Source organism: Leptinotarsa decemlineata, unplaced genomic scaffold (assembly GCF_025532065.1).
Source record: "Leptinotarsa decemlineata unplaced genomic scaffold, Ldec_3_MD MMD2_P_RNA_scaffold_2, whole genome shotgun sequence".
Lineage (NCBI taxonomy): Eukaryota > Metazoa > Arthropoda > Insecta > Coleoptera > Chrysomelidae > Leptinotarsa > Leptinotarsa decemlineata.
Genome location: NW_027412529.1, coordinates 286,475 through 312,059, shown reverse-complemented (window position 1 = coordinate 312,059; position 25,585 = coordinate 286,475). Strand labels below are relative to the sequence as shown.

The following is a 25,585-nucleotide window of genomic DNA, read 5'->3' as shown; positions in this document are numbered from 1 at the left end:
TGCATCCACGAATTGATAGATGTCTTTATGCTTGTCTTCGCCAGCCCATAGAAAGGTTCTGGATATTTATTTAAATTTCATACTCGTCGTTGATTTTTTGCCTACTTTTTCAAATTTATTTTCTTTTTTCAACTCATCATATTTTTCGTATTCCATTGATCAAATTTTTTATTGTTTTTTTTTCTCAAATATATTTCCTTGCTATCCCGTAATCGTTCAGAGTAAGTTTTTGCACCCGATGAGCTATTTGGCAAGGATGTGTTTATTTATCATTTGGAAATTTGTGATCGGAACTACTCACGGAACAAAGACGTCCTGAACAATTAGGTGGAATGTTATTAACAACAAGTTTATGTGTTAAAACCTCGCAAAACAAAATTGAAATTCCTAAAACAAGCCAAAATCAATCATTCATATTTCTGACACTTAAATTGCTGTTTAAATGTAAAACTGTCATCTTGACATCTCGCCTCCAGCGCCCTGTGACGGCCACGGAGCCACGCCGATGGTGGGGCATAACCTCACTTTTTGTTCTGTTTTTTGATAAATTGGTGCTTTCAATGTCTTCTCGATTGCCTTTGGTAGTAATTCTGGGAGCCACTGGTACCGGAAAAACTAAACTTTCTTTGGAGTTGGCGAAGAAATTCGGCGGTGAGATAATCGGAGCAGATTCTATGCAGGTGCCAAGATATAATTTATTGTTCTTTTCAAGAATATCCTCAATTTTAGGTGTACAAAGGTCTGGATATCATCACCGCCAAAGCCACGCGCGAGGAGCAATCCGCTGCCCCTCATCACATGATTGATATTCTCGAGCCCCATGAATTATTTACTGTAACCCAGTATAAAAACAGGGCTCTGAAAATAATTGAGGACTTAATCGACAACCAGAAGTTACCCGTCGTTGTGGGAGGTACGAATTATTATATTGAGTCTCTGCTCTGGAAGATATTAATCGATGATGGGTCTTACGTCGAGGTGCCTGGAGTACTGCCCAACAATGAACACGAGTTACCTAGTGAGGAGCTGCATGAGAAGCTTAAAGCACTGGACCCGTCCATGGCAAGGCGGCTGCATCCAAACAATAAAAGAAAGATTTTAAGGTTAGCGAATTGCTAGTTTATATTAAGTGTAATGTGAAATTTCAATTAACAAATTTGGTGGCTCCATCTATCATCGAATGCCAGAGTTTCTAATTTGCTGAGCGAGAAGGTTTCTGTATATTTTTTCATGATCTTTTTCTTTAAATTATTGGGTGGCGTATAGTAAGTCAGGTGTTGGTTTATAGATGTCGCTGCATGTTCAGAAGGTTTCTGTATATCATTTTCTTGAGCTTTTTCTTTAGGATACTAGGTGGCTTTGAGCGTACAGTTTTCTTTCATTATATAAAATTTTCTGAAGTAGGTTAGGTATTGGTTTATAGATGGCAATGCGTGTTGTTTCCTTTTGAAATTAAATATTTTGTGACACAAATATATGATTACAAAAATATAAATATCGGGAAAATGCACAAATATTTTGAATTGTATGTTTTGATGTCGGGTCATTTTTTTATTTCAGATCTCTTGAAATTCTTTATAAAAATGGAAGAAGGCACAGCGAAATTTTAAAGGAGCAACAATCAGCTAAAGATGCATCCCGATCAGGTGGTGGTTTGCGATTCGGCACTTCTCTAGTATTGTGGTTACAGTGCAATCAGGTAATGTTTGTTTTTTATATTAAATGAAAGATAGGATAGGATAGAATAGAATTTTGATTGTTCATAAAATCGCTTGAAAAATATATAAGATTTGTGACATCTGTAAATAACTGAAGTTTTCCATGAATTTTCAATTGTGTCATTGAATAATTATAGACCAGGAACCAAACAGGACTAAGAATAGATCCTTGCGGTAACTCCACAAAATATCCTCTCGGAAGTGTTCCTTTAATTCTCTATATACATATTCATAGAAGTTGAATCTACTTTGAAAATTACAGTTTTCCCAATCCTAAAGTTTTATTTCTGCGAAAGAAAGTTTTTAGCTTTCTAGTACTCCATTTTGATACAAAAAAATGTGGGAACCTTCCAGAGAAAGGAAGAAAGCAATCGATTTCAAAAGAAGTAACTATACATGGATGTTTAGATCATGCAAAGAAGTAACTTTCACACAAACTGGAAGAAAAACCGCTCCTGAAACAGCTACTTTCATGTAAACGTTGAGTTACACGAAAGAAGATTGTTTTGTTGTTATTTAAAGTATTTTTTCAGGATATTTTGCACAAGAGGTTGGATGATCGTGTGGATAGCATGTTGGAACAGGGACTTCTGGAAGAATTGTTGAACTTTCACAAATTGTACAATCAAGAACGGATAAATAGTGACGACAAGTTAGTAAATACTACTACAATATTTCACATAATTCTCCCGTCAAAATTATTTTCCACAAAGAATATTCGAATTTTATCTGTTTCTAGGGAGCTTGATTACACTAAAGGGATCTTTCAGTCCATTGGATTCAAGGAATTCCACCCATATCTGATGTTGAACGAGGAAGTACGCTCAACGGATGAAGGCAAGAAGAGACTGAGGGAGGGCATAGATCAGCTGAAACTGGTGACGAGGCGATTCGCAAGAAAACAAAACCGGTGGATCGCCAACAGGTTCCTTAGCAGGACCGACAGGCAGGTAAAGATTCAGCTCAGTCAATCGTTGACAGATTATTCATTTCATATTTCATCACGCAAGAAATTCTTGCTTGCTTCACTGTTACATCAACAACTTCTTGTGAATGACAAAAAATACAGACGACTTGTGAGTCACCCTGTATACAGGGCTTTTCATGATGAGCGTTAATTAGCCGTTTCTGACAAACTATTTAACGGATCAACCTGAAAATTCCACAGTATGCATAAGTCAATATGACCTACACGCCTAAAATATTTCAGACGAAGCGGCGTTGTCGCTTCTACTATAAAGTAGCGGCTTCTTTGATTTTTCAAATGGAACACCCCGTATATAATATCATATTATGATTCGTTATCACTTTGTCAACAAATTCATATACTATTTCCCTATACCTATCTATTACTGTTTAGAAGATATAAATTAATTTCGATATTTTTTTTACCAAACATGAACTTTTATAAATGCTGATAGTCTTGAATTCTCTTGCACTGAAACGATCAAATTTTAAATGGAGTGGAGTGATACTATGAGGATCTTCCCTCCGAGTCATATTTTCATTTGCCCCATACAGGGTCTTCAAAAAATGCAGATACTTTGATCTCATGAAAAAATGAGTGGAACTCACTTTTTTTAAATGGAACACCCTGTATATTTCAACATTTTTGAGCTCTACATCCAATTTTATATCAACTTTGTTCAGATAATACTATTTCTATTTTGAACCGTTTTCGAGATAAACTGTTTCAAACGGAAACTGACGTGGTTTTCTTGCTCGTTTTTTTGAATTCATCACTTATTTTGGATATTCAACATTTTCTTTTATACTTAGGAATATTTCTTTTTGATCCAGCTTTTTAACTGTCTCAAATCAGTCAATTCGAAATTGGTATGTACCTACCTTAGAAAAAGTTACAATTTGTAGACATTGAGGTATTGGTCTCTAACGAACAACAGTACACATTAATATTTTTTAATAGTGTGCTTTGGAAAAATAAATAAACCAATTATTTAACGTCAGACTTTCGTTGGTGGTTTTGACTGATTGTGATAGCTACCAATTATAATAGAATAATGTCAAGATTAGGTTACAGTAATGAAGATTTCTTGAATTTATTAATAATTTATGGTGAGTGCAATAGAATTGCAAGTAGAACATGCCGAGTATTTCATGAAAGATATCCACAACTTCCGAAGCCGAATGTGATAAATCGACTACTAAAAAACTGTAGGTTGAATGGAACCTTCCGTCCAAAAATCATTCGTAAGAAGACTAAAGTGGATGATAATGACAATGGTATAACAGTTTTGGGATACTTTCATGCATTTCCAAATGCTTCTCTGCACGAGGCTGAAAGGGAGATGGGTATACCCTACGTGACAATTTGTCGAATTCTTAATAAGCATAAATGGCATCCCTATAAGTTCTACTGTGTCCAACATTTGAAAGAGACTGATTTACTTCGTAGAGTGGAATTCTTTCAATGGTTACTTGTCAAGATTCAAGAGGATGAACATTTCCTTGACAATATCATATGGACAGATGAGGCCAAGTTCACAAAAAATGGAGTTTTCAATAGACACAACAGTCATTATTGGGCGCCAGAAAATCCCCATGTTGTCCGCCAAAGGGGTTTTCAAGAAAGATGGCAATTCAATGTATTTTGTGCCATAAAGAATGAGTCCATTTTTTTATATCGAGTTTTATGATGATAATTTGAATGCATCAAAATATGAAGATTTACTGAGGAATGGAATTCAAATGATTTTAAATAATAGACCAGGAAGAGAACGTGTATAGTACCAAATGGATAGTGCTCCACCCCATAATTCTCATTCAGTCAGCGAAGCTTTAACCGAAATCTTCGAAGACAGATGGATTGGTAATAATGGACCTTTTCGTTGGCCTCCTAGAACACCAGATGGTAATCCATTAGATTATTTCGTGTGGGGTTTCATTAAAAATATGGTTTACTCTACTCCAATAACAACAATGGAAGATATGAAATCGAGAGATACAACTGCTTTCAATAGTTTGACTCCAGACTTGATCAGAAGCGCTACACATGACAATCTTTTGGAGAGATTACATGTTTGTTTAAGTAGAGGTAGAGATGTGTTTGAACATATTCTGAAATACACTGACTCATTAATTTATGGGTTTATTATTTTCAGTTCGTGTTTCAGCGTTAATAAAACTATTGTTTGAAGAGAAGTTTCATTCGATGGTTGAGGAGTATTTTAATAATTATCTTCTCATTAATTATCTGTGACTAATTGAGAAACATCAAACGAAATCTGTTTTACAAAAATGAGTGATGAACAAGGAAACCATGTTTTCCGTTTGAAACAGTTTATTTCGAAAACGGTTCAAAATAGAAATAGTATTATCTGAACAAAGTTATTAAGTTATTCTAAAATTGGATGTAGAGCTCAAAAATGTTGAAATATACAGGGTGTTCCATTTGAAAAACTGGATCAAAAAGAAATATTCCTAAGTATAAAAAAAATGTTGAATATCCAAAATAAGTGATGAATTCAAAAAAACGAGCAAGAAAACCACGTCAGTTTCCGTTTGAAACAGTTTATCTCGAAAACGGTTCGAAATAGAAATAATATTATCTGAACAAAGTTAATCTAAAATTGGATGTAGAGCTAAAAAATGTTGAAATATACAGGGTGTTCCATTTGAAAAAATTGAGTTCCACTCATTTTTTCATGAGATCAAAGTATCTGCAATTTTGAAGACCCTGTATGGGGCAAATGAAAATATGACTCGGAGTGAAGATCCTCATAGTATCACTCCACTCCATTTCAAATTTGATCGTTTTAGTGCAAGAGAGTTCAAGATTATCAGCATTTATAAAAGTTCATGTTTGGTAAAAAAAATATATATCTTCTAAAAGGTAATAGATAGGTATAAGGAAATAGTATATGAATTTGTTGACAAAGTGATATTGAATCATAATATGATATTATATACGGGGTGTTCCATTTGAAAAATCAAAGAAGCCGCCACTTTATAGTAGAATTGACAACGCCGCTTCGTCTGAAATATTTTAGGCGTGTAGGTCATATTGACTTATGCATACTGTGAAATTTTCAGGTTGATCCGTTGAATAGTTTGTCAGAAACGCCTAATTAACGCTCATCATGAAAAGCCTTGTATACAGGGTGACTCACAAGTCGTTGTCTGCATTTTTTGTCATTCACAAGAAGTTGTTGATGTAACAGTGAAGCATAGTTTTTATTTTTTTCTTCCAGGTTCCCCCGATTTACGGTCTAGATACTTCAGACGTCTCTAGGTGGGAGGAAAACGTCTCTAAAATCGCATTCGAAATCGTTGAAAGCCACATTTCCGGTGGCCATTGTGTTCACGAAAGACTACCATCGAGGTCCGGTAATTCCTTTCCTAACAGCGATGACACCACTCACACTTGCGAGGTGTGCGACAGAATTTTCATCGGCGATTTTCAGTGGGCACACCATCAGAAATCAACGCGGCACAAGAAGATGGTTGAAAGTAAGAAGAGAAAAGAGAAACAGGCCATTAATGAATGAAATGTAAGATACTTGCCTAATTGCTATTGTAATTATAAGGAAAACAAATAGCTAGTTGAAATGCTGTTCGTAGATTTCATTTCACATTTTTCGTTCCTAGACTTTCGAAGGCTTCTAAAAATCTATTGTGGTATATAGATCTCAACAAATTCAAACGATTCTCGTTTACAATGTGACTGTTTGCTGAGACACTGAAACTCTCTGGCCTGCGAAACGAAATTCATAAAATATGTTCTTCGAAAGAAATTTTTACAGTCCACTCAGCTGGACCCACATACTTTTTTCGCAGACTTCACATCTCATCGTGTAAATGCTAGACTTCGTTTCCATCCTGTTATTTATTATTTGCATGTCTCACTAGTTTTGCTTGAATGCCAATAAAACTCGTCCATTTATCAATACAAAAAATACATGAACATTTGCTTATTCGAAAGTTTGTATACTGCAAAATTCTTACCCTGAGATTTTATGTCGCATCAAACCGTTTTCTCAGATTGATGTCACAAGTGTCTGAAAATTACTCCTTTACATGATTTACACATCTTCGTAAAAGTAAACAGGTAAATTTTGAAAAAATAATCACAGTATTATATTACTTCTAGGAAAACAGGTTTTAAAAAAATTATCAATTCTGACAAAACAGAAAAATTTCGAAAGAAACAATTACAATACAATATTTCTTATAGGAAAACAAGTAATTGATATATATGTTAATTTATTGATATTTTATGAAAACAAGTTCAAGAATGAGAACGGTGAATGAGTAACTATAGTCCGTTCATAATTTGTCGATAGCACAAAATGAGGGCCCAAGTCATAAAACGGTCGTAAAACTCGTAAAATCATAGGCGGAGGTTGCTGAGGTGTTTATTCATTAAATATAAAGCTTCAGTTTATATTCGAAACTTGCCTTGAAAGGGTGAAGTTGTTACGAACCAAAATAATTTTTGGTTTAGTACATTTTTTAATCGCATTTAATTTACGGCTCGTTGGTGTTTCGGCGTCTACGGCAGTAATTAACGTCTCTAATATTTATTTTGCGAATTTTGTGCAGTGCGTGAGTAACTTTTTTTCATATTCCTACAAACATATACGTACCTTTCGTTCCTGCTTGTTTTGTTTGATTGCTTGCGATGGCTTCGTCATCATCATCAACATCATCAAGTTTTACACCGGTACTGTTGCGTACAGTCAGTAAGTCTGTCTATTCACCAAGAGAGAAGACTATTGTTTTGAACGTTCACGATGCTCTGGTTTCTCAGAATCCACAAACACTGTTCAGAACATAATCAAGAGTTGTGCCAACATGACGGGCGTAGATAAATCAACAATATATAGGTTCCTATCAGAAAGAAAAAAAAAGGTATAGCTAACCCAAATACAAACGAATAATTAAAGAGGGGGAGAAAACCTATTAAATTGATGAATTTGCCAAAAATGGTATTCGAAGGAAAATTCACGAATTTTGTTACAAAAAAGAAATACCCAACTTAAACAAAATTTTACAAGAAGTTAGAGACGACCCGGATTTGCCTCATGTCGGACGAACCAAATTGTGGCAAGTTTTAAAAGAATTAAATTTCCGGTGGGAGAAATCAGACCGAAAATCACTTTTGATTGACCGGGAAGAAATAATATGTTGGAGAAGAAAGTATCTAAGATCTATACGAAAATTTCGGGCTGAAGGAAGGCCAATTTACTATCAGGACGAAACGTGGGTAAACGCAGGTCATACTCTCACAAAAATTTGGACAGATAAAAATATATCAAGCTCCAGGCAAGCCTTTATGGAAGGTTGGTCTTCTGGTATTTCCCCACCCTCTGGTAAAGGCAGTAGATTAATAGTTTCTCACATTGGCAGTGAAAAAGGATTTGCTAAGCATGGTTTGTTGGAATTTGAATCCAAAAGCACAAAAGACTATCACGAGGAGATGACAGCTGATGTTTTCGAAGAGTATTTTGAGCAGATGATTGAACATATACCACCAAACTCAATTATAGTATTAGATAATGCACCTTATCATTCACGACTAGTTGAAAGACTTCCAACGACTGCGTGGAAGAAACAGGATATCATTGACTGGCTGCGGAATAAGTCCCTGCCTACGAAGATGGAATGGTTAAAGCAGAACTTTTAAAAATTGCCCGGCAACACAAATCTAAGTTCTAGAAATACGTAGTTGACAAAATGGCGGAAAGACGAAACATCACAGTCCTTAGACTTCCACCCTACCACTGCGAATTAAATCCAATTGAACTCATTTGGGCACAAATGAAAAGCTATGTGGCTAGAAAAAATACGTCATATAAAATACAAGCTGTACGTGAATTGTTATATGAGTCTTTACAACATATTACAGAACAAAATTGGCGAGATGCATTAAGACATGCAATAGAAGAAGAACAAAAAATGTGGGATCTTGACAATATAATGGATGCGACTGTAGAGACACAACCGCTAATTATTAACCTGCAAGACGACTCGGATTCCGAAGATGATCCTGTTTATTTTGAATTTGAATAGTTTTGTAAGTAATCGTAGTTTATATCATTTAAAAATAGGTATTAATTAAATAAATGTATCTTTTACAAAATGCAAGTAACTTATTATTTTTGAATAAAATAAAAAAATTTTTTTAAAATAAAAATACAGTTTACAGTACCTACAGTTTAAGAATATTAATATATTTATTTATTTAAAGTAACTAATGTTTTAATCATATACTCTACGACACTGGTCACTCATTTCCACTCAAAATATCTACATAATCGGATTAAAAGTTTTATAGCTGTATTGTATTTCTTCAGATACAAGGTGGGTTAGTCGAAAACATCTTAAACTGCCAGTTTAAGTTTGGTTTTTGTTATTATATCATATTAGCTGTCCTCTCTGTATTTCAGTTCTCTAATGAGGGTCAAACTTGCAGTGAGCTATCAACAAATTATGAACGGACTATAGATAGATAGATATCTTTATTTACTTTACAGAGTATTTGTAGTCCTACATGCATGAACACAGTGGCAGAATACGTTGTCTGTCTGTAAAAGTACGTCAACAAAATACAAAATCTTAAATCTACATACACTTCGGGAAATATGGACTGTCAAAAATCACACAAGGAACTTAAAAAAATAAATATATAGTAGTAAATGCTAAACAAAACTAAAATACATCATACCTTTTTAGATACATATTACACTGACAAACATTTTTTGACTAAAGAAATTTGATTCAAATGGAACTTTTGCATTTTTACACATTTTGAAAAAATTCCTGAATACTGTAGGGCTCCTGATCGAGAAGGAATTCTTTCAAATATCTGAGAAACCTGCTTACAACCTCAATGTTGCGTATTTTGGGGAATTCTGTTACAGAATTTCATGGCTAGATAGATGGTGCTTCGCTCATACAATGCCTTAGTGTGAATGGGATACACAAAATCATTTTTATGTGTTGTTTCATTAAAGTGGGTTTTACGGTATTTCTCGAAAACTTATTTGACCTAAAAATTCCTCTACAGGAATTTCTAGAATTTTTATTGGAAAGTACTCCTACCACTCTTTTTTGACACAGAAAAACTCTACATAATTCATTACTTGAACCCCAAACTGTTATTCCTAGCCTCGTGATTGAGTAGAAATTTGCGTAATATACAGTTAATAATACTTCGAGATCAACATATTTTTCAAGTACTCTTATCTGATATATTACTGAAGACAATCTACTGCATATATTTTCTATCTGAATTGTCCAACTCAAGGTATCGTCAATGCTGATTCCCAGAAACTTTACTGAAGTATTGCAAATAAGTTTTTCACTATCAAGTGTTATGTGATGTGGCGTTTCTAAACTGTTGTTGGGTTTAAATATGAGGCAGTCATTTTTTCCTTCATTTAGAATTAACTTGTTCTCAACAAAATATTCTTTGCATTATTTGATTACGTCACATCCATTCTTGATTATATCTGGTGAAGTGGCACCAGTTAGCAGAAGATTGGTGTCATCAGCATAGTTGATAAAGTGAGCAGACTTTACATTTTTTGTAGCCTCGCTGATGTCATTGATAAAAATAATGGGTATTGGGCCAGAATACTACCCTGTAGGACTCCTATCGATGTAGCCAAGGTCTTTGATGTAACTGTTTTGTTTTTCTGATTGAGTTGTACTATCTGCTTTCTGTTTTTAAGATATGAGTTAAACCAGTTATAAGTGGTACCTCGTATACCGTATTTTTCAGATATCCATGTTGTTAATTGGGAAACATGTTGAACTTTGTAAAAAAGGAAACTAGTCATTTAGCCTTGTCTAAAGTTGGAAGGTTCCGACTTATTTTCTTTTTTATGAAGTAGTTTCACTAGATCTACCTTGAGTTCATCTGGAAAAACGCCCTCCTCAAAAGAACTATTAATTAAATGGGTTAAAACTGTTACAATTTGTTGTGCACATTTTTTTAGTATATGGATTGGTACTTCATCAATACCTGTGCTTTTCTTGTTCTTCGTATTATTTATTATTGAGAGCAGCTCACATTCTGTTATAGGGTTCAAGAAAAGGGTGTGACTGTGAAAAATCTATTGCCTTTTCAAAACCACTTACCTTACATATATTTTTCTGTCTTGTTAAGAATTCCTGGGCCGCTTTTATAAAGTATTCATTAAAGCAATTTGCAGCCTCATGCGGATTATTGAGTTCAAACTGTTCATTTTGATTAGAACCTGTCACTTCGTTGATAACCTGCCACATTGCTTTGGATTTATTGTCTGACCTAGTTATTTTGTTCGTATAATTATTTTTTCTTACATTTTCTAAAAGGTTATTGTAATTATTTTTTTTCTCGTTGTATATTGCTTTATAGCAATTTTAGAGATGGATTGGTCATTGTATTGATTTACAGATATTCTAGCAGGTTCACTTTTTGTCTTTATTTTCTGTATGTCTACACACGCCTGTATAGACACGCTTGAAGAAGCGAAACACGTGTTGCGTTTTAGTAAAACTGTTTGGTAAAAATCTCATAATAAAGTGTTTCTTGAATATGTTATGGATTTTCATCAAATATCGGCCGATTCCATCATGTATGATCATTGAAACTCTCACAAAATTCAGTCTATTGTCCATTCAAATTAATGAAACTAATTTTGGTTTTTTCCTCTTACTTAGATTTATAATTGAGTTGATGGTTCGCCTTATTGACTGTATTGTTGATTCTGCAAATTCCTTATCATAAAACTGTTCTCAGTTGTAATAGTGAAGTCTCCCAAGACGGAATTTTTTTTCTTGTATTAATATTCACCTCTAATTTTTCATCAATTTTGAAATATCATCATTAAAAAATGGTTTCAAGTTCGTTTGCAATCTTCTTTGCTTCTCAGACCTATTCCTTTAAAAAATTTCTTCAATTCTATCCTAAATATGGTTTCAACATCTAACAAATATCTCAAAAATGAGATACTGTCGCAAATATTGAATTATAAGACATGGAATTCTGACTGTAAAAAAACATTTCACATATTTGATTTCATGAACTATATAACTTTTATCCTTCAAAGTGTCTTGGCCCTGCTAGGCCCGTCAAAGGAAAAGCTTTTCTTCCCTATATTTAATATGTTAGACTGGATTGGGAGAATTTTAGAGAAACACGACGTGAAACCAATACTTAGGCCAACAAAAACTGTCATACATCAGTTGAAGACCCCAGAGAGCCTTTAGCAACATAAACAAGGACAGTGATCCAATTAAGAGAAACCAAGCTACCTTCGATCGCTACCTCATCGCCTTCGGTAATGTCTACCGCAGTAGTAGACGAAGCGCCAGGCATGAAAACCTGCAGGCCACGGCCAAAAAAAAACGGAAAATAGCTTAGACACAAATGTGAGTTGCTAATTTTTTGGACTCTCACATGAAAAAAGACTTTTAGATGTCTTTGAAAGTCTAGAAATGGAAAATTGTGGAATGAGATCCTTGAAAAGCGACAAAATATCATACAATAAACTGTATTGATTAGTTTTTTTACTATTTTTTACTTTCGGTTCATGAATGATTTCATCGTATTCAAACTGCCAAAGTTAAACAAACTCTTAATCAACAAAAAACTAATTGAAAGTTCTGTCGACGTTGCTGGCGTTGAATATTCAAAAATTTTTTTATATGGTCGCTCCTTCAAAACGGAATTTTACTCTATAAATGACATTTCAGAAACGGCCGGCAACCAGTTCATAATTCTCTTTCACTTTTTGTATCCTTATGGAACTATTGCCGGAAATGTAAAATCGTTGACAAATGATTCGGCCGAACAGTTATTCAATCTATGTAGATTGTCTAGAATTAAAATTCAAATAAAGTAATTCATATTCACAACTTTTTCTGTTCCCAGTACCAACGGCAACATATTAAAATATTAATCTCTTCCATGACCAACATAATCAATTAATTGAAGTTACTCAACATTCTTGGTGTTGCGTCATACCTAAACTTGTTCATTCATAAGTTTGGTATTCACATAGCATAGGCGTCCTGCTAAAAAGGGTGCAAGATTTCAAAAAAAATTTTATTTCATCATTTAATTCAAAATATCAATGAATAGTTTTCAGTATAAAGTTCTGCCGCTCTGGTATTTATGAAAAGAAGTGTTTTTTATCAAATAAGGATATTGAATCATTACTTTTTGTTGTATTCCTAACTTTTTCTCAATATTGCGACTTGTATCTTGGGATCATTATCTTACGTGAAAATCTTGGAAAAAATTCTCTATAACGCTCATGAGTATCAAATTTGTGTTAGGATAATGATCATGTATTTTTGTTCAATATAGAAATAAATCTATTTTTTGTGATATCTACCTCATAGTATGAATCATTATTCACCGTATTTCATTTCGTCGCTTGTATTCGGTAGCTTTGCTCAAACTGAATCATGTGGGAAAGTGAAAAACGGCATATCATTAGGAATAAAAAGCATTTCCAAAACAATTTTCACGTCACCGGGCTGTTAGCCATACTTGAAAGTATTTTCACGTAGCTGGGTATTAGGCACTTCCAGAATTATTATAACTTCGCTGGACATTAAACACTCCCAAAATTAATTCAATGTAACAGGAATATTGGTCACTTCCAAAATAATTTTCACGTTTAACGAATCGTTATTCACTCCCAAAATTAATTAAACCAAATGAGAGTCACCCCCAAACTACTTACACGTTTTCAAAGTATTTGTCGCTCCCAACATTATTTTCACCAGGCTGGAGTAGTAATCACTCCAATATCATTAGATATTTTCAGAAAAATACAGTGGCCGGGATATTAACCACTCCCAAAATAATTCAATGGTGGGGTCATTAGTCTCTCCCAAAATTATTTTTGCGTAGCTTGATTGCAAGTCATTCTCATAATTATTTTCACGTGGCCGAAATATAAGCCACTTCTAAAATTATTTTCAAGTGACTTGAGATGGTTTTTCAAAAATGTTGGCCGTAATAGCAGGGGAACCCACGATGCAAAATGGGGATTTACTCGAGCGTCATTGAGGCATATTAGGTTGCAAAGCTTAGATGATAAGAAGAAAAAAATGTTATATAATATATACCTTTTCATCGGTGGGGGAAGCGGCCATAGATTTTTAAATATGTAAAAAAATACTGTTGCATGGACGTACTCGAGCGTGTCAGATATTGATAGCATCAATGACCAACGTATTTTTAATAATGTTGGTATGTTAATCTGATCGTTTGCATTATGCGGGTGGTTGTACTAAGGGTTAAAGGTGAAAAGAAAAGAAATGTAATAGAGCGCGTCAGATTTTCTAAGGGGGTGTAAAGTGCAACAAAAAAAAGCTCTCATTCAATAATCTGACGATTTCGATCTGACGCAAACTCGCGGTCATTATTATAATGTGCAATAAAAATTCGCCATTTTGAAATACTCAAGCGCGTCAGATTAAGATATATATGGTTCATCTTTATATTTTAGACATGCTGTCTCATAATCTGACGATTATCTAGAGGGATTTGCTTAATCTGACAAAAACAATTTTCATTTTCATTCATTCTATTCATTGAATATGATTAATTGAAAAGTTCAGGAAATAGCATGCAAATAAATGAGTGTATGTTTTTTAAGTAGAATACTTGTATTTTAATTAATTCATCATCATCTTAATCTTCATCACAAACGAGTCTCTGTGATCAGCTGTGATGGCGTTATAGCAACAGAATTCAGAGTGGGGACGGAGTGAGAGAGTAATAGATGGAGAAAAAGGTGAATAGAGAATAGAGGAATAGAAACCTGGAGAGGGAAATATAGGTATCACACAGGGAAATATAGGTATCACACAGCTGCACGCATTAAACTTTATCGACGAATTTTTGTTATTTCGGCTTGCGGAAATAGTTATAGTTATATATTTTTCGTTATCCTTGAATTATTACCTTCAAAATAAAAAAAAATAGCTACGCTCGAGAATGTCGAAATGACGTTATTTTTTTTACAATTTTGCTGCCCTCCCCTTCCTTTACGTCACTCTCAAATTGTCAGATTACTGGAATGTACACTTTTTAACAGGTAGTTAACTCACCCTACCTTAATCTGACGCGCTCGAGAATTTCTGATCATTTTTTTTTAACAATCTGATCCTTTATCCCTCATAGGCGGCCTTATATATGGGGCTCATATTTGGTGGAGGTGCTTAACCGGGTACAAGGTATGCCCCTGTATATTAATCTGCCGCGCTTTAGTAAATCCCGAAACCCCCGCTTGGGCTCCCCTATTATATGCATTTTCAAAATTAATTCGGCTCAGTCGGACCATTAGCGTCTGAATATTTTTTCTTGGCTGGATCAGCCACTTCCAAAATGATTTGTGTGTTACTGGAACATTGGGCATTCCTGAAATCAACATGATGTGGCTGGATTATTAACCTAACAGTTATATAAGCCATCCTGAAATTATATAACGTGATCGGATACTAGCCACTCCTAAAAATAATTTCACGTTGCCGAAATTTAGGCACTTCCAAAATCAGTTTCAGGCATCGGCGGAAGGAATTATCCACTTGGTTCTATTTCAACACATAAATTGATTTTCACGTATGTGGAATATTATTCAGGTGGAAATAAAACACATTATTCTTTAAGCAACAGTTTATTTTGTAAAACTTATGAGGAACCAAAAACCAAACTGAAATCCTTATAAATTTTACCAAAGAAACATTTGAAAATAATGAATGTGAAATAAGTACTAACAATCAATTAGGAAGGATATTATGGCATATTATAATATTATTAATAAAAACAATGATTACACGTCTCATAACGTTATATTATATTTACACATACAGGGTGACGCAGTAATCCTAACGTTGGTTTGGATTTTCACATATCGAAAGATTTTTCGAACTTTACCAGATTTCAATGAAGGAGAAAAATGTTGAAAACTCATGAAGCGCCTCAATAAAACCCGAGAATTTTTGGTAAACTCCAACATTTCTTTCGAATAATCTTCGCTTTTCCGCTCTCACCCTGTAGGCTCACATCGGCTCAAAGATATCTTGCCATACAACATCCTTAGGGCTGAAATATACTTTCTATGTTTTGCTTATCGGCAACACCACTCGAAATATAGTGAGAGGCATCGCTGGGTGGTCGCTAAGCTTAGAGAATTGCCCTGTTATATATTTTCTAGGACGAAAAGAAGTCAGTGTTGAAATCAAATGTGCGTCATGCTCACTATTACATTATTTCTATATATTTGGTCGACAGCGAGGTTACATCACAGGTACGTTTTATAGCTGAGAATTTATCCAGTTCTCGCACGAACAAAAAAAATTAAGGTTCCTTTCGATTTTAGTTCAACAGACGTGGCCGTAACAAAAATGAAAATTTTTGTTAATCTGGCAGTGAGAAGAGTTACGACAGACAAACTTTTGAATAGGAAGATCACTTTTGAATAGGAAGATCGGCCTTAATTTTTATTAGTCGTGCAAAAAAGGAAAACTGTAGGCCCATATTTACCGGCAGTTCGCCGATTCGAGGACAGATCGTTTTTTGTTTTTTTTTTCAGGTAATTTTTTCTAGTTTTTTTGGGTTTATTCTTATTTTATCAAAAGTATAAAATACTGTAAAATATTATGAACACAACAATTCTCTCCATCTCACGACTTAATCGTCTTATCATATTATATTCAACAAAATGCCTGTGCAGAGGAAGACAAAAATTATACAAATAGTTCATGCACAGACATATTTCCCAGTATTTATAAGTAGTAAACATGCTAAAACTAAAAAAACACCACTATTTTAATAACAAAATATATAAACACATTGAGCATTTCAAAATCCACCGTTCCTGATTCGGCAAGCCAAAAAGAACGGATCCACAATCAATGTGCTGGGACCCGGCGGGCCATCTGACCATCTCAACACAGACGGATCCAAGCGCGGTCTCTTCAGTTTGATAAACCAAATATTATACATCACAATCGGTAAACATGTAGACGAAAAAACCGTCCCGACAATGTACACGAAAACATTCTTGAGGAAGATTAAATATTGTCGTATAATTCTGTTCCAAGACACGGGAGACAATCAGATGGCTTCGCTCGCGTAAGGACCAAAAACTTAACGCGATGCAACAACAAAAATCACACCAAATATTATTTCTCTCGTGTAAACTCAACAATATTTAAAATCCTAACAGTAAAAGCACTTAAAATACAGAAAAGTAAAATGTTTTGACCCCTCAATAATAATAGTATATAACTCGCATAACACAAGTATTAATAAAGCTTAAAATGCATTGTAATCGATGCTATCTGATCGCAGTCAATTTTTTACTCCCACCTTTTAATTTGGTGGTGAATTACTCGAAAAATATTCGGCTGAATAATTTTTTTGGTGGCGTCTTCCCGCCTCCCAAACATCTCCAGCTCTTGCTGGATTTATAACGACAAAACCTCCTGGGCAATGTATCTCTTCTCTTCGAACAATCCGTGTTGTTCGAACCGAACGAAAGGGTCAGATAGATTTCTGACGAAATAATAAATTTCACAAACCACGTGTTAAAACACAGTTATGTATGAAACTACCGTTTAAAAATAAAACAGAAAATGTACAATATACAAAGTAAACTACTATAAAACATACTAAAAGAAAACCTATATTATTATTGCTCCTTGGCAAATACTTCGCAATGTTTTGGGCAGCTTAAAAATAAAACGATCCTCAATTTTCGGAAAAAACAAAACAAAAACCAATCGAATGGATAATAAAAACTTTCGCCGTTTATCACATTGTTTTCATCACCAAATCACGTTAAAACATTAAAAAGTATTTGTCCTTTAACAAAAGAAAAAACGTAATCTTTTCGAAAAACCTATACAATATTAACAAATAAAATGAACGTTCATTCTAAATCTTATATGAAACAGAATAATTCAATCACAGTGTTAAATTCCCGTGGATATTTTCGTCAGCAAAAATTCAAACTACTCATCGTTTCGCTGCCAAATTCCTCCTCAGTTCGGAGACGCGCCACCTGAGCCACGCCTGCTTCCTGTTCAGCTCCTCGGAAGTTCTGTGGAGGTTATTCGAAATGGTGGTCAAGTTATCGCAATACTGAGCCGCTTCCCTCAGGATCACCACTTTAGCAGCCCTCTCCTTCTTGCTCACCTACAACAACCCCACAAATTAAATTCTATGCAAAGAACGAAAGAAATTAAAGTTCCAACTTCTTATTGCGGAAGCAAAACGAGCATAGAATTGAATTTTATCTTCACGTTCTTCGCGATCTTCTCGGTTATTTCCAAACTCGGGAATTGAAATAAAATGGCTGGGAGCGTCACAAGTTTTTATCGATCTTTGTATTCTTATCATTAAATTTTGAATGGATGACTTGAAAGTAACTTTTCACAACCATCTCTCATAACTATGTTATATATAAATAATGTACCCACATTTAAGCACAAGTTCCCGAAAATATGGTGAAATGAAATCTACTGCTTGAATCGTAACGTTTTATTGTATATTTTAATGGTTGGTATGTGAATTTGGGTGGTTTCGATAAACAATATTTTTAATAAAAATGTATCAACATGTTTTTATGAAATTTGACTTGAACAACTCTTGTGTTATACACTGTGTCCGTAAAGTATGGAACAAATTCATTTTTAGCTAAACAGGTCATTTTAAGAAATAATCCTGAAACACGTCGATTTTTGATGTTAATTTACCATATTTTAAAATAATAATCTAATATAATATTTTTAGTAATAACCAATATGGCTTCAGGAAGAACAAATCAATTGAATCAGCTTCATACCATTTATTAAATTTCATTTATACACAGGTTGACTCGAATAAACTAGTTGTAATACTTTTTTTCGATTTGTCAAAAGCATTTGATACCATTTCTTCCGAATTTCTTATAATTAAACTTGCAGGCCTAGATTTCCCAAATAATCTATTGAACTGGGTGAAATCATATATGGAAAACCGTAGTCTAATAGTTAGCTGCAATGGAATTTTATCAAGTCCCAAAGAAGTAAAACTAGGAGTGCCTCAAGGTTCTGTTCTGGGACCATTGTTGTTCCTCAATTTCATAAATGACCTGTCTGAATTCTTTTCTGAGTGTCACATAACCATGTTTGCGGATGACACTGCAATTACTGTGGCCGACAAAAACGAAGTTGAGTTGTCAGACAAAATAAATAAAATAATAGATAAATTCAGTGCTTGGTGTCAATGTAACAAACTTATTCTGAATAAATCTAAATCTGTTTCAATGAAATCATTTATTAGGAAAAATTTCAACAGTGACTCTTCCACAATAAATGGTATTCGATCTTCCAGCGAACTCTTGTTTTTAGGAACGTCTTTAGACGAAAATTTGACCTGGAGCAGTCATATTCAGAAGGTCTGCAACAAACTCAATTCCGCATATTACTCAATCAAACAATTGAAAAACACTCTAGATAATTTTGGATTGATGAATGTCTATTTTTCTATGGCTTATTCTCACATCAGCTTTAATATCATTTCTTGGAGATGTGCAAGGGAATTTCCACGAGTTTTTGTTGCTCAGAAAAGATTGTTGAGACTAATTTTCAATATAAATTTTCAAGATAGTTGTAGATCAATTTTCTTAAGAGAGGGCCATTGACGGCACCTTCTTTATTTATCTTGAAGTGTGTCACTTTTGCCCGTAACAATATAACTGAATTTGTCACAAATGCGGATATACATGGTAGAGACACCCGTCATGGGAAACTGTTAAGAACCCCCTCACACAAAACGGCTCACTTTAGATGCTCCCCACTATTTAATACAACAAACTGTTATAATAACTTGCCAGAATCTATTAGGAAAATCGAGTCAGATAAACTTTTTAAAATTGAGGTGAAGAAACTTCTCTTACAGAAGTGTTACTACAGTCTTGAGGAATTCTTGCACGACACTTTTTCATGACATTTTGAGAGTATTTGCTAGAGCTTCTCCGATTTTTTATATAATACTTCTATGTTGTGTAAGTTTGTGGATGTGAACCATATTTATTGTTTTTGTATTGTTCAACTTCTGTTGTCAACCTGTGTATAAATGAAATTTAATAAATGGTATGAAGCTGATTCAATTGATTTGTTCTTCCTGAAGCCATATTGGTTATTACTAAAAAGATTATATTAGATTATTATTTTAAAATATGGTAAATTAACATGAAAAATCGACGTGTTTCAGGATTATTTCTTAAAATGACCTGTTTAGCTAAAAATGAATTTGTTCCATACTTTACGGTCACAGTGTATTTTCATTTCTTTCCAGTCAAAATTCGATGGTAAAATTACTCGGCATATCAAGTTTTGATCACTAGCGAACAGATGGAGTGACCAGTACACTGCATACAACATCAAAACTGTATAACACAAGAGTGAAAGTATGTTCACTGGAACAAAAAAGACAGATTCCTTCACGACTCCATTTGTTCAGTGAACTGTAAGTTCAAAATTGAACCCAATTCAGTATTCCAAAGTCACTCTAAACCACAGTCAAAAGTAAAGATTCAACTTGTAACACTGAAACCTTCAAGAGGTTTCTAGATTCATTTATCTTTTCACTGTACCGAGTGTGAACGTACCTCAGGCACGAGGACTCTCAGATCTTCGAAGGCGTTGCGCAAATCGATCCTCCTTTGGCGCTCCATATTGTTGTGGAGGTTCCGCTTTTCGGAAGGCTCCTGATCGCTGTCGCTGCTGTGTCCGTAAGCGCGTCGTTTGTAAGGCGTCGAGTTGGCTGTCGTCGTTCTGTACTGTCTGGACCTTTTGGCCCCTCTCGGCAGCGGTTCGGCCGCGGCTCTCCTCTTGGTCGGCGGCGTCGTTTCTACGGGTTTTCTCACAGGCTTCCTCATCGGTAGGATGGTCTTGATGCCTTGCGTCGCGGCGCTTCTTCTCGATATGGCGGTGGCCATTCTTCGCTGGATGTGTTGCCTGTCTATGGTGGTCGGGTTGTTCGGCAGCGAGAATACTTTGTTCTGGAACTGCATCTTGTCCACCACCGAGACGACATCGATTTCTTCTTCTGTAACAAAAAAAAATTGTTGAATGGACTTTGGAATTATAGTAAGGCCAACATCCTCTGGCGTAGGATGAATTCAAAATAAGCACTTTTCCCGATCACCATAACTGAGCTCGTTTCACCCATCAAATTGGCGTCTTCAGGAGTTGAAGAAAACTAATTCCTAACTGTAAAACAGGATAGAAATTTCCGGCAAATTTCTTCGTGAAAGGTTATTACTAGACACTAGATTTTTCTGGTATTCGAAATCGGATATATGATTCGTGTTCTTTGAAGCGAATTTTGATGGCTCGTTTAGTCTGACCCATATACAGCGTGACTCACGGTCGATGGGAGGTTAGCAAAGCATGACTTTTCTGAAAATTTCACCTCTCACATTTCCTTACCTGTTCTATCGATCTAAAATATTTTCAGCATCGCGGCGTTGCCACTTCTATCAAAAAGTCCTAGCTTATATTTTTTAAATGGAACACCCCGTTTATTAATACATTTTTGGAATCGCTCTAGTATTTTAATACTTTTTTTAATAATGTCCTATACCTATCTCTATCTGTTTTCGAGATAAAAAATAAATTGTGCTAATTATGGTCCAAAACATAGCCTTAATTAAAATTAAGTACATCAGTACTCTCAATTCATGAAAAGTTGATATTTTGATGATAGTTTGGACAAACTTGAAATATTCAAATAACACCAAGAAATCGACTCCATATCATACAGGGCGTGCTAAAATTACTATTATTTCCATTGTGCATAAAAGTAGTCGAAAGTTCATTTTTTCAAATGAAACCCCCTGTATATTCTTCGATAAATTGAAAGATGGTGAAAAATGCTTCAAGATGATATATCATATCCCTTTACCTAAATCGTCAAGTTTTCTCAATTAAGTCGCTTCTTCTAGAAACATTATTTTTTTTTTAAATTTGGATTTAGGTAGCAGTTGAATTATCAAGCTTATAACAGTTCGGTTACTTTTATAAGTAACAGAACTGCTAATGTGATATTTTGTTTAAAATTTTGTCATTTTGAATCATCCTATTCTGTTATTGTCTGTACGTTCACATGTTTTACCCCACAAAATCTTACTTTTTACCGAGAAATGACTGATTTTTTGGTACAGTTGTTCCCTGGAAACTTTGAGCCATAGTTAAGGAAATTATTTTGTAACCTTACAAACTTCCTCTCGTTCATTGGTGTTGATTCAGGATACATTTGGTTGAATTTTTTACACGTTCTGACAATGATTTGATCCACTTTGTTCATGTGTATAATAAATAATTTCATAAGAACTTGGTTTGAATAATCGATATTTGCATTCATTTTGGAAGATGATTCGAAACACCGTCGATAACTCTTTGTAAATTACTTATAAAAGTAACTGACCTGCTATAAGCTTGATAATTCCACTGCTACCTAAATCCAAATTCTAAAAAAAAATTATGTTTCTAGAAGAAGCGACTTTATTGAGAAACCTTGACGATTTAGATATAGGGACATGATATATCATCTTGAAGCATTTTGCACCATTTTTCAATTTACCGAGTAATATACAGGGGGTTTCATTTGAAAAAGTGAACTTTTGACTACTTTTATGCACAATGGAAATAATAGTAATTTTAGCACGCCCTGTATGATATGGAGTCGATTTTTTGGTGTTATTTAAATATTTCGAGTTTGTCCAAACTATCATCAAAATATCAACTTTTCATGAATCGAGAGTACTGATGTACTTAATTTCAATTAAGGCTATGTTTTGGACCATAATTAGCACAATTTATTTTTTATCTCGAAAACAGATAGAGATAGGTATAGGACAATATTAACAAAAAAGTATTAAAATACCAGAGCGATTCCAAAAATGTATTTATATACGGGGTGTTCCATTTAAAAAAATAAAGTTGCTAGGACTTTTTGATGGAAGTGGCAACGCCGCAATGCTGAAAATATTTTAGATCGATAGAACAGGTAAGGAAATGTGAGAGGTGAAATTTTCAGAAAAATCATGCTTTCCGTTTTCCAGAAACCTCTAACCTACCATCGACCGTGAGTCACGCTGTATATGTTTTCAAGTTCTCAGTTTTTCATTTTCTAACAAATTGTTTTTAGGGTAACATAATCATTGTTGAAGTTAACAAGAAGTTTAAAAGGCTACTTTCACATTTAACTTTTTGAAAACACGATCTAATCCGTTTCCTAATCAATTCACCTACTATATTTGAAAAATACCCGTTTCCTTCATCTCCTGAAGACGATAACTTGGTTGGTGAAACGCGCGTCGAGAAGAGTACCGCAGTTTTGATGATTAGGAGAAGTACTTGTTTTTGAAAGTTTTTTAACATAAACTGTATAAGTACTAAAGTAAAGATGCGCAGTCTTTTGGAATATATCAATTATAAACACTCTTCGGGAAGAATATAAACAAAATACAATATCAAATGAAAAAAAGTTTCATCAGTTGAAACAAAGTAGTTGAAAATTCTCCCAAAATGTTCTGCATACACTTTTATTGGAGTTAAAACCATTAGCAAGGAAAGTCGAGTGGACTGTTAGGATGTATTATGAATCTGGTACACCTTCGGATAGAATTCAAGTGGGGTTAGATCAGGTAATTTTGTGAGCGGTACCAGTTTCCCGAAAAAATATGCTACTTGCCATGAAAGAAAGTACAGTTATTCGTCTCGAATTCTTCAATAACCATTCTCGCTTCGATAAAGATGAAAGATACAGCCGAATGATTCAAGAACGAGTTCGCTTCAGGGCAAACGATGCTGGGGAATTTATCTACTCTTTCATCATAATCGTTGACGTTCTCCGAGATAAGCATCCATTATTGACAACGACCCCGAGCAAATACCGACAAACGCAGCTGTAAAACCGTCTGCCAGTTATCTGTATGTTCAACTAGAGGTGCATTAGCACCCCATCGATTTATTTGCGCCCCGTGCCGGAAACGGGCCTACCCCAAATTGGACGCCCCCCGAAAGAACTGACCCGGATTGTTGCACTCTCGATCGGGCCGGCGATAACTTTAATTGCTTTTCGAGATAATCAATTCTCTTGCGGAGGAATGCCGGTCGTGGCGATCGAAAACTGGAACCGCCAACAACTCGACTGCCTTTCACATTCCGCAGCGGTAACGGACCCTTTTTTTGCTTACTCGAGAGCAGAAAAGCTCCGCCGGCCGGCGAGAATGTGTGTGTGTGCGCAGCATACAATACCGGAGGATACGCAGAACTAGACCCCGAATGGCCGATTCGCGAATTCGAGATCTAGTTTAGTTATAACGGCCGGCTGACAATCTCGATTTTGCGACAAAGATTTGCAGAGGTGAACGAGCATAAGCGACGCGAACAAGTCATTTCCAGGATCAAATAACGTTCAGCAGCTTATCACACATTACAGTAAAGCAAAACGCATTGTTTTACATTTGAAGTCGTACAACTATAACATACTCATAATTTTCTGTTTCCAGGAACATCATTATCTTCTTCATAAGAAGAAATATTACTTGAAGCTGGGTGTATGTCTAACGACGAAGCCCAAAAACGCACAAACCAAACGTAATCATACCGTCTTAACACTCACAAACAAAAGAAGTGACGTCAAAAAGACCATCATTCAGTTTAAATGACAATGCATAGAAATTACACCACCAAAGGAAGTGATACTTGAAATGTCATAAATCAGTGTGATAGTTTGCTAATGTACGCATTTTAAAAGATGCAAATACGGCGATCTTATTAGTCTACCACCCTTTCAACCACAGATATATTACCCAGAGTTTAAGTTCTGTGTTTTAAACACATAAACCATGGAACAATCTCAAACAATACACAGTTCCATAAAACATAAACAAATGTCATTATAAATTTGACGTTCGTATATATAAATATGGACTTTTCTGTCTCCTTCTCACTCAAAACAATGCGCAGACGACTGTTAGTGGAATATACTCAATTGTGTATATAGTTTCTATCAATTTGCAAATCTTCAATATCGATAGAAATTGAACGAGTCATTTTTTGTAGAGGAAATCACAATTCATCATCGTTTTTTTTGGGTATTTCCACCTTCCATAATCTCAAATAATATGAAAATCTAATAAAGCACTACACGCGTAGAAAAAGCAAACTTTTTAGTTCTACCCGATAAGTTACTGCGTGAATTCAAAGTACCAGTAACTTAGATTTTCATATTTTTCAGATCGTGGAATGTGGAAATACCCTAGAAAGGTCAATTATGGAAACTACACACATCGGAAAAGTCTGGGGATATTTTTATAACATACCAAATATCATAAAAATAAATGCATGAGGTCGTTTGATTTCGATTAAATTGGTACACTCGACCACCCTGTAGATTTCTATGGGTTGAACAAAGCCTGCAAAAACGGTAACTAATCTTTTATCAAGTTTTTTACAAACTGTAGGTTTTCGGCTAAAATGAATAATCTGAAAGTGTCGAGTTTGTACATTCTATGCAGTTCTTGCTCAGCAATTAAACTGGAAATATTGTGCTTTAACATGGAACGCCATCACTTACCATTGGCTGAGATGAATAGAGCTGTAGGGCTTCTTCAAGGTGGCATGCGACAAAATGATGTAGCTCTTCGTTTGGGGGTCTCCCAAAGTGTTATCAGTCGATCGTGGCGACGTTTCCGTGAAACTGGCAGTCCAGCCAAACAACATCCAGGGCGAGGACGCGCTACAACTGCAGTTCAAGACCGATTTTTGGTCTTAACCGCAAGAAGACAACCGACAATCACAGCACCTGAGTTGGTTAACGTGTTGCAGCAGACGCACCA

At 34.9% G+C, this 25,585-nt stretch overlaps 2 protein-coding genes across 5 annotated transcripts in view; one reads left to right on the top strand and one right to left on the bottom strand.

Annotated features, from left to right (window-relative positions):
• The first annotated feature begins 488 nt into the window (after positions 1-488).
• LOC111503059 (tRNA dimethylallyltransferase) overlaps positions 489-25,585 on the top strand; it is a 36,303-nt gene continuing 11,206 nt past the window's right edge. Inside the window, exons 1-6 of one of the 2 annotated variants that reach the window (XM_023157267.2) lie at positions 489-680; positions 730-1,103; positions 1,561-1,699; positions 2,252-2,370; positions 2,458-2,668; positions 5,930-6,229. In XM_023157267.2, the coding sequence (XP_023013035.2) occupies positions 561-680; positions 730-1,103; positions 1,561-1,699; positions 2,252-2,370; positions 2,458-2,668; positions 5,930-6,226 (1,260 nt within the window). In that variant the 5' untranslated portion in view covers positions 489-560 and the 3' untranslated portion in view covers positions 6,227-6,229. The remainder of the gene's footprint in view (positions 681-729; positions 1,104-1,560; positions 1,700-2,251; positions 2,371-2,457; positions 2,669-5,929; positions 6,230-25,585) is intronic. The other variant, XM_074180607.1, reaches the window with a different exon arrangement.
• The window catches only part of LOC111503058 (uncharacterized), a 96,789-nt gene continuing 86,546 nt past the window's right edge, over positions 15,343-25,585 (bottom strand). For all 3 annotated transcript variants that reach the window (XM_023157263.2, XM_023157262.2, XM_023157264.2), the window contains exons 3-4: positions 20,345-20,784; positions 15,343-17,886 (exon numbers count right to left, since the gene is read on the bottom strand). In XM_023157263.2, coding sequence (XP_023013031.2) covers positions 17,707-17,886; positions 20,345-20,784 — 620 coding nt within the window. In that variant the 3' untranslated portion in view covers positions 15,343-17,706. The remainder of the gene's footprint in view (positions 17,887-20,344; positions 20,785-25,585) is intronic.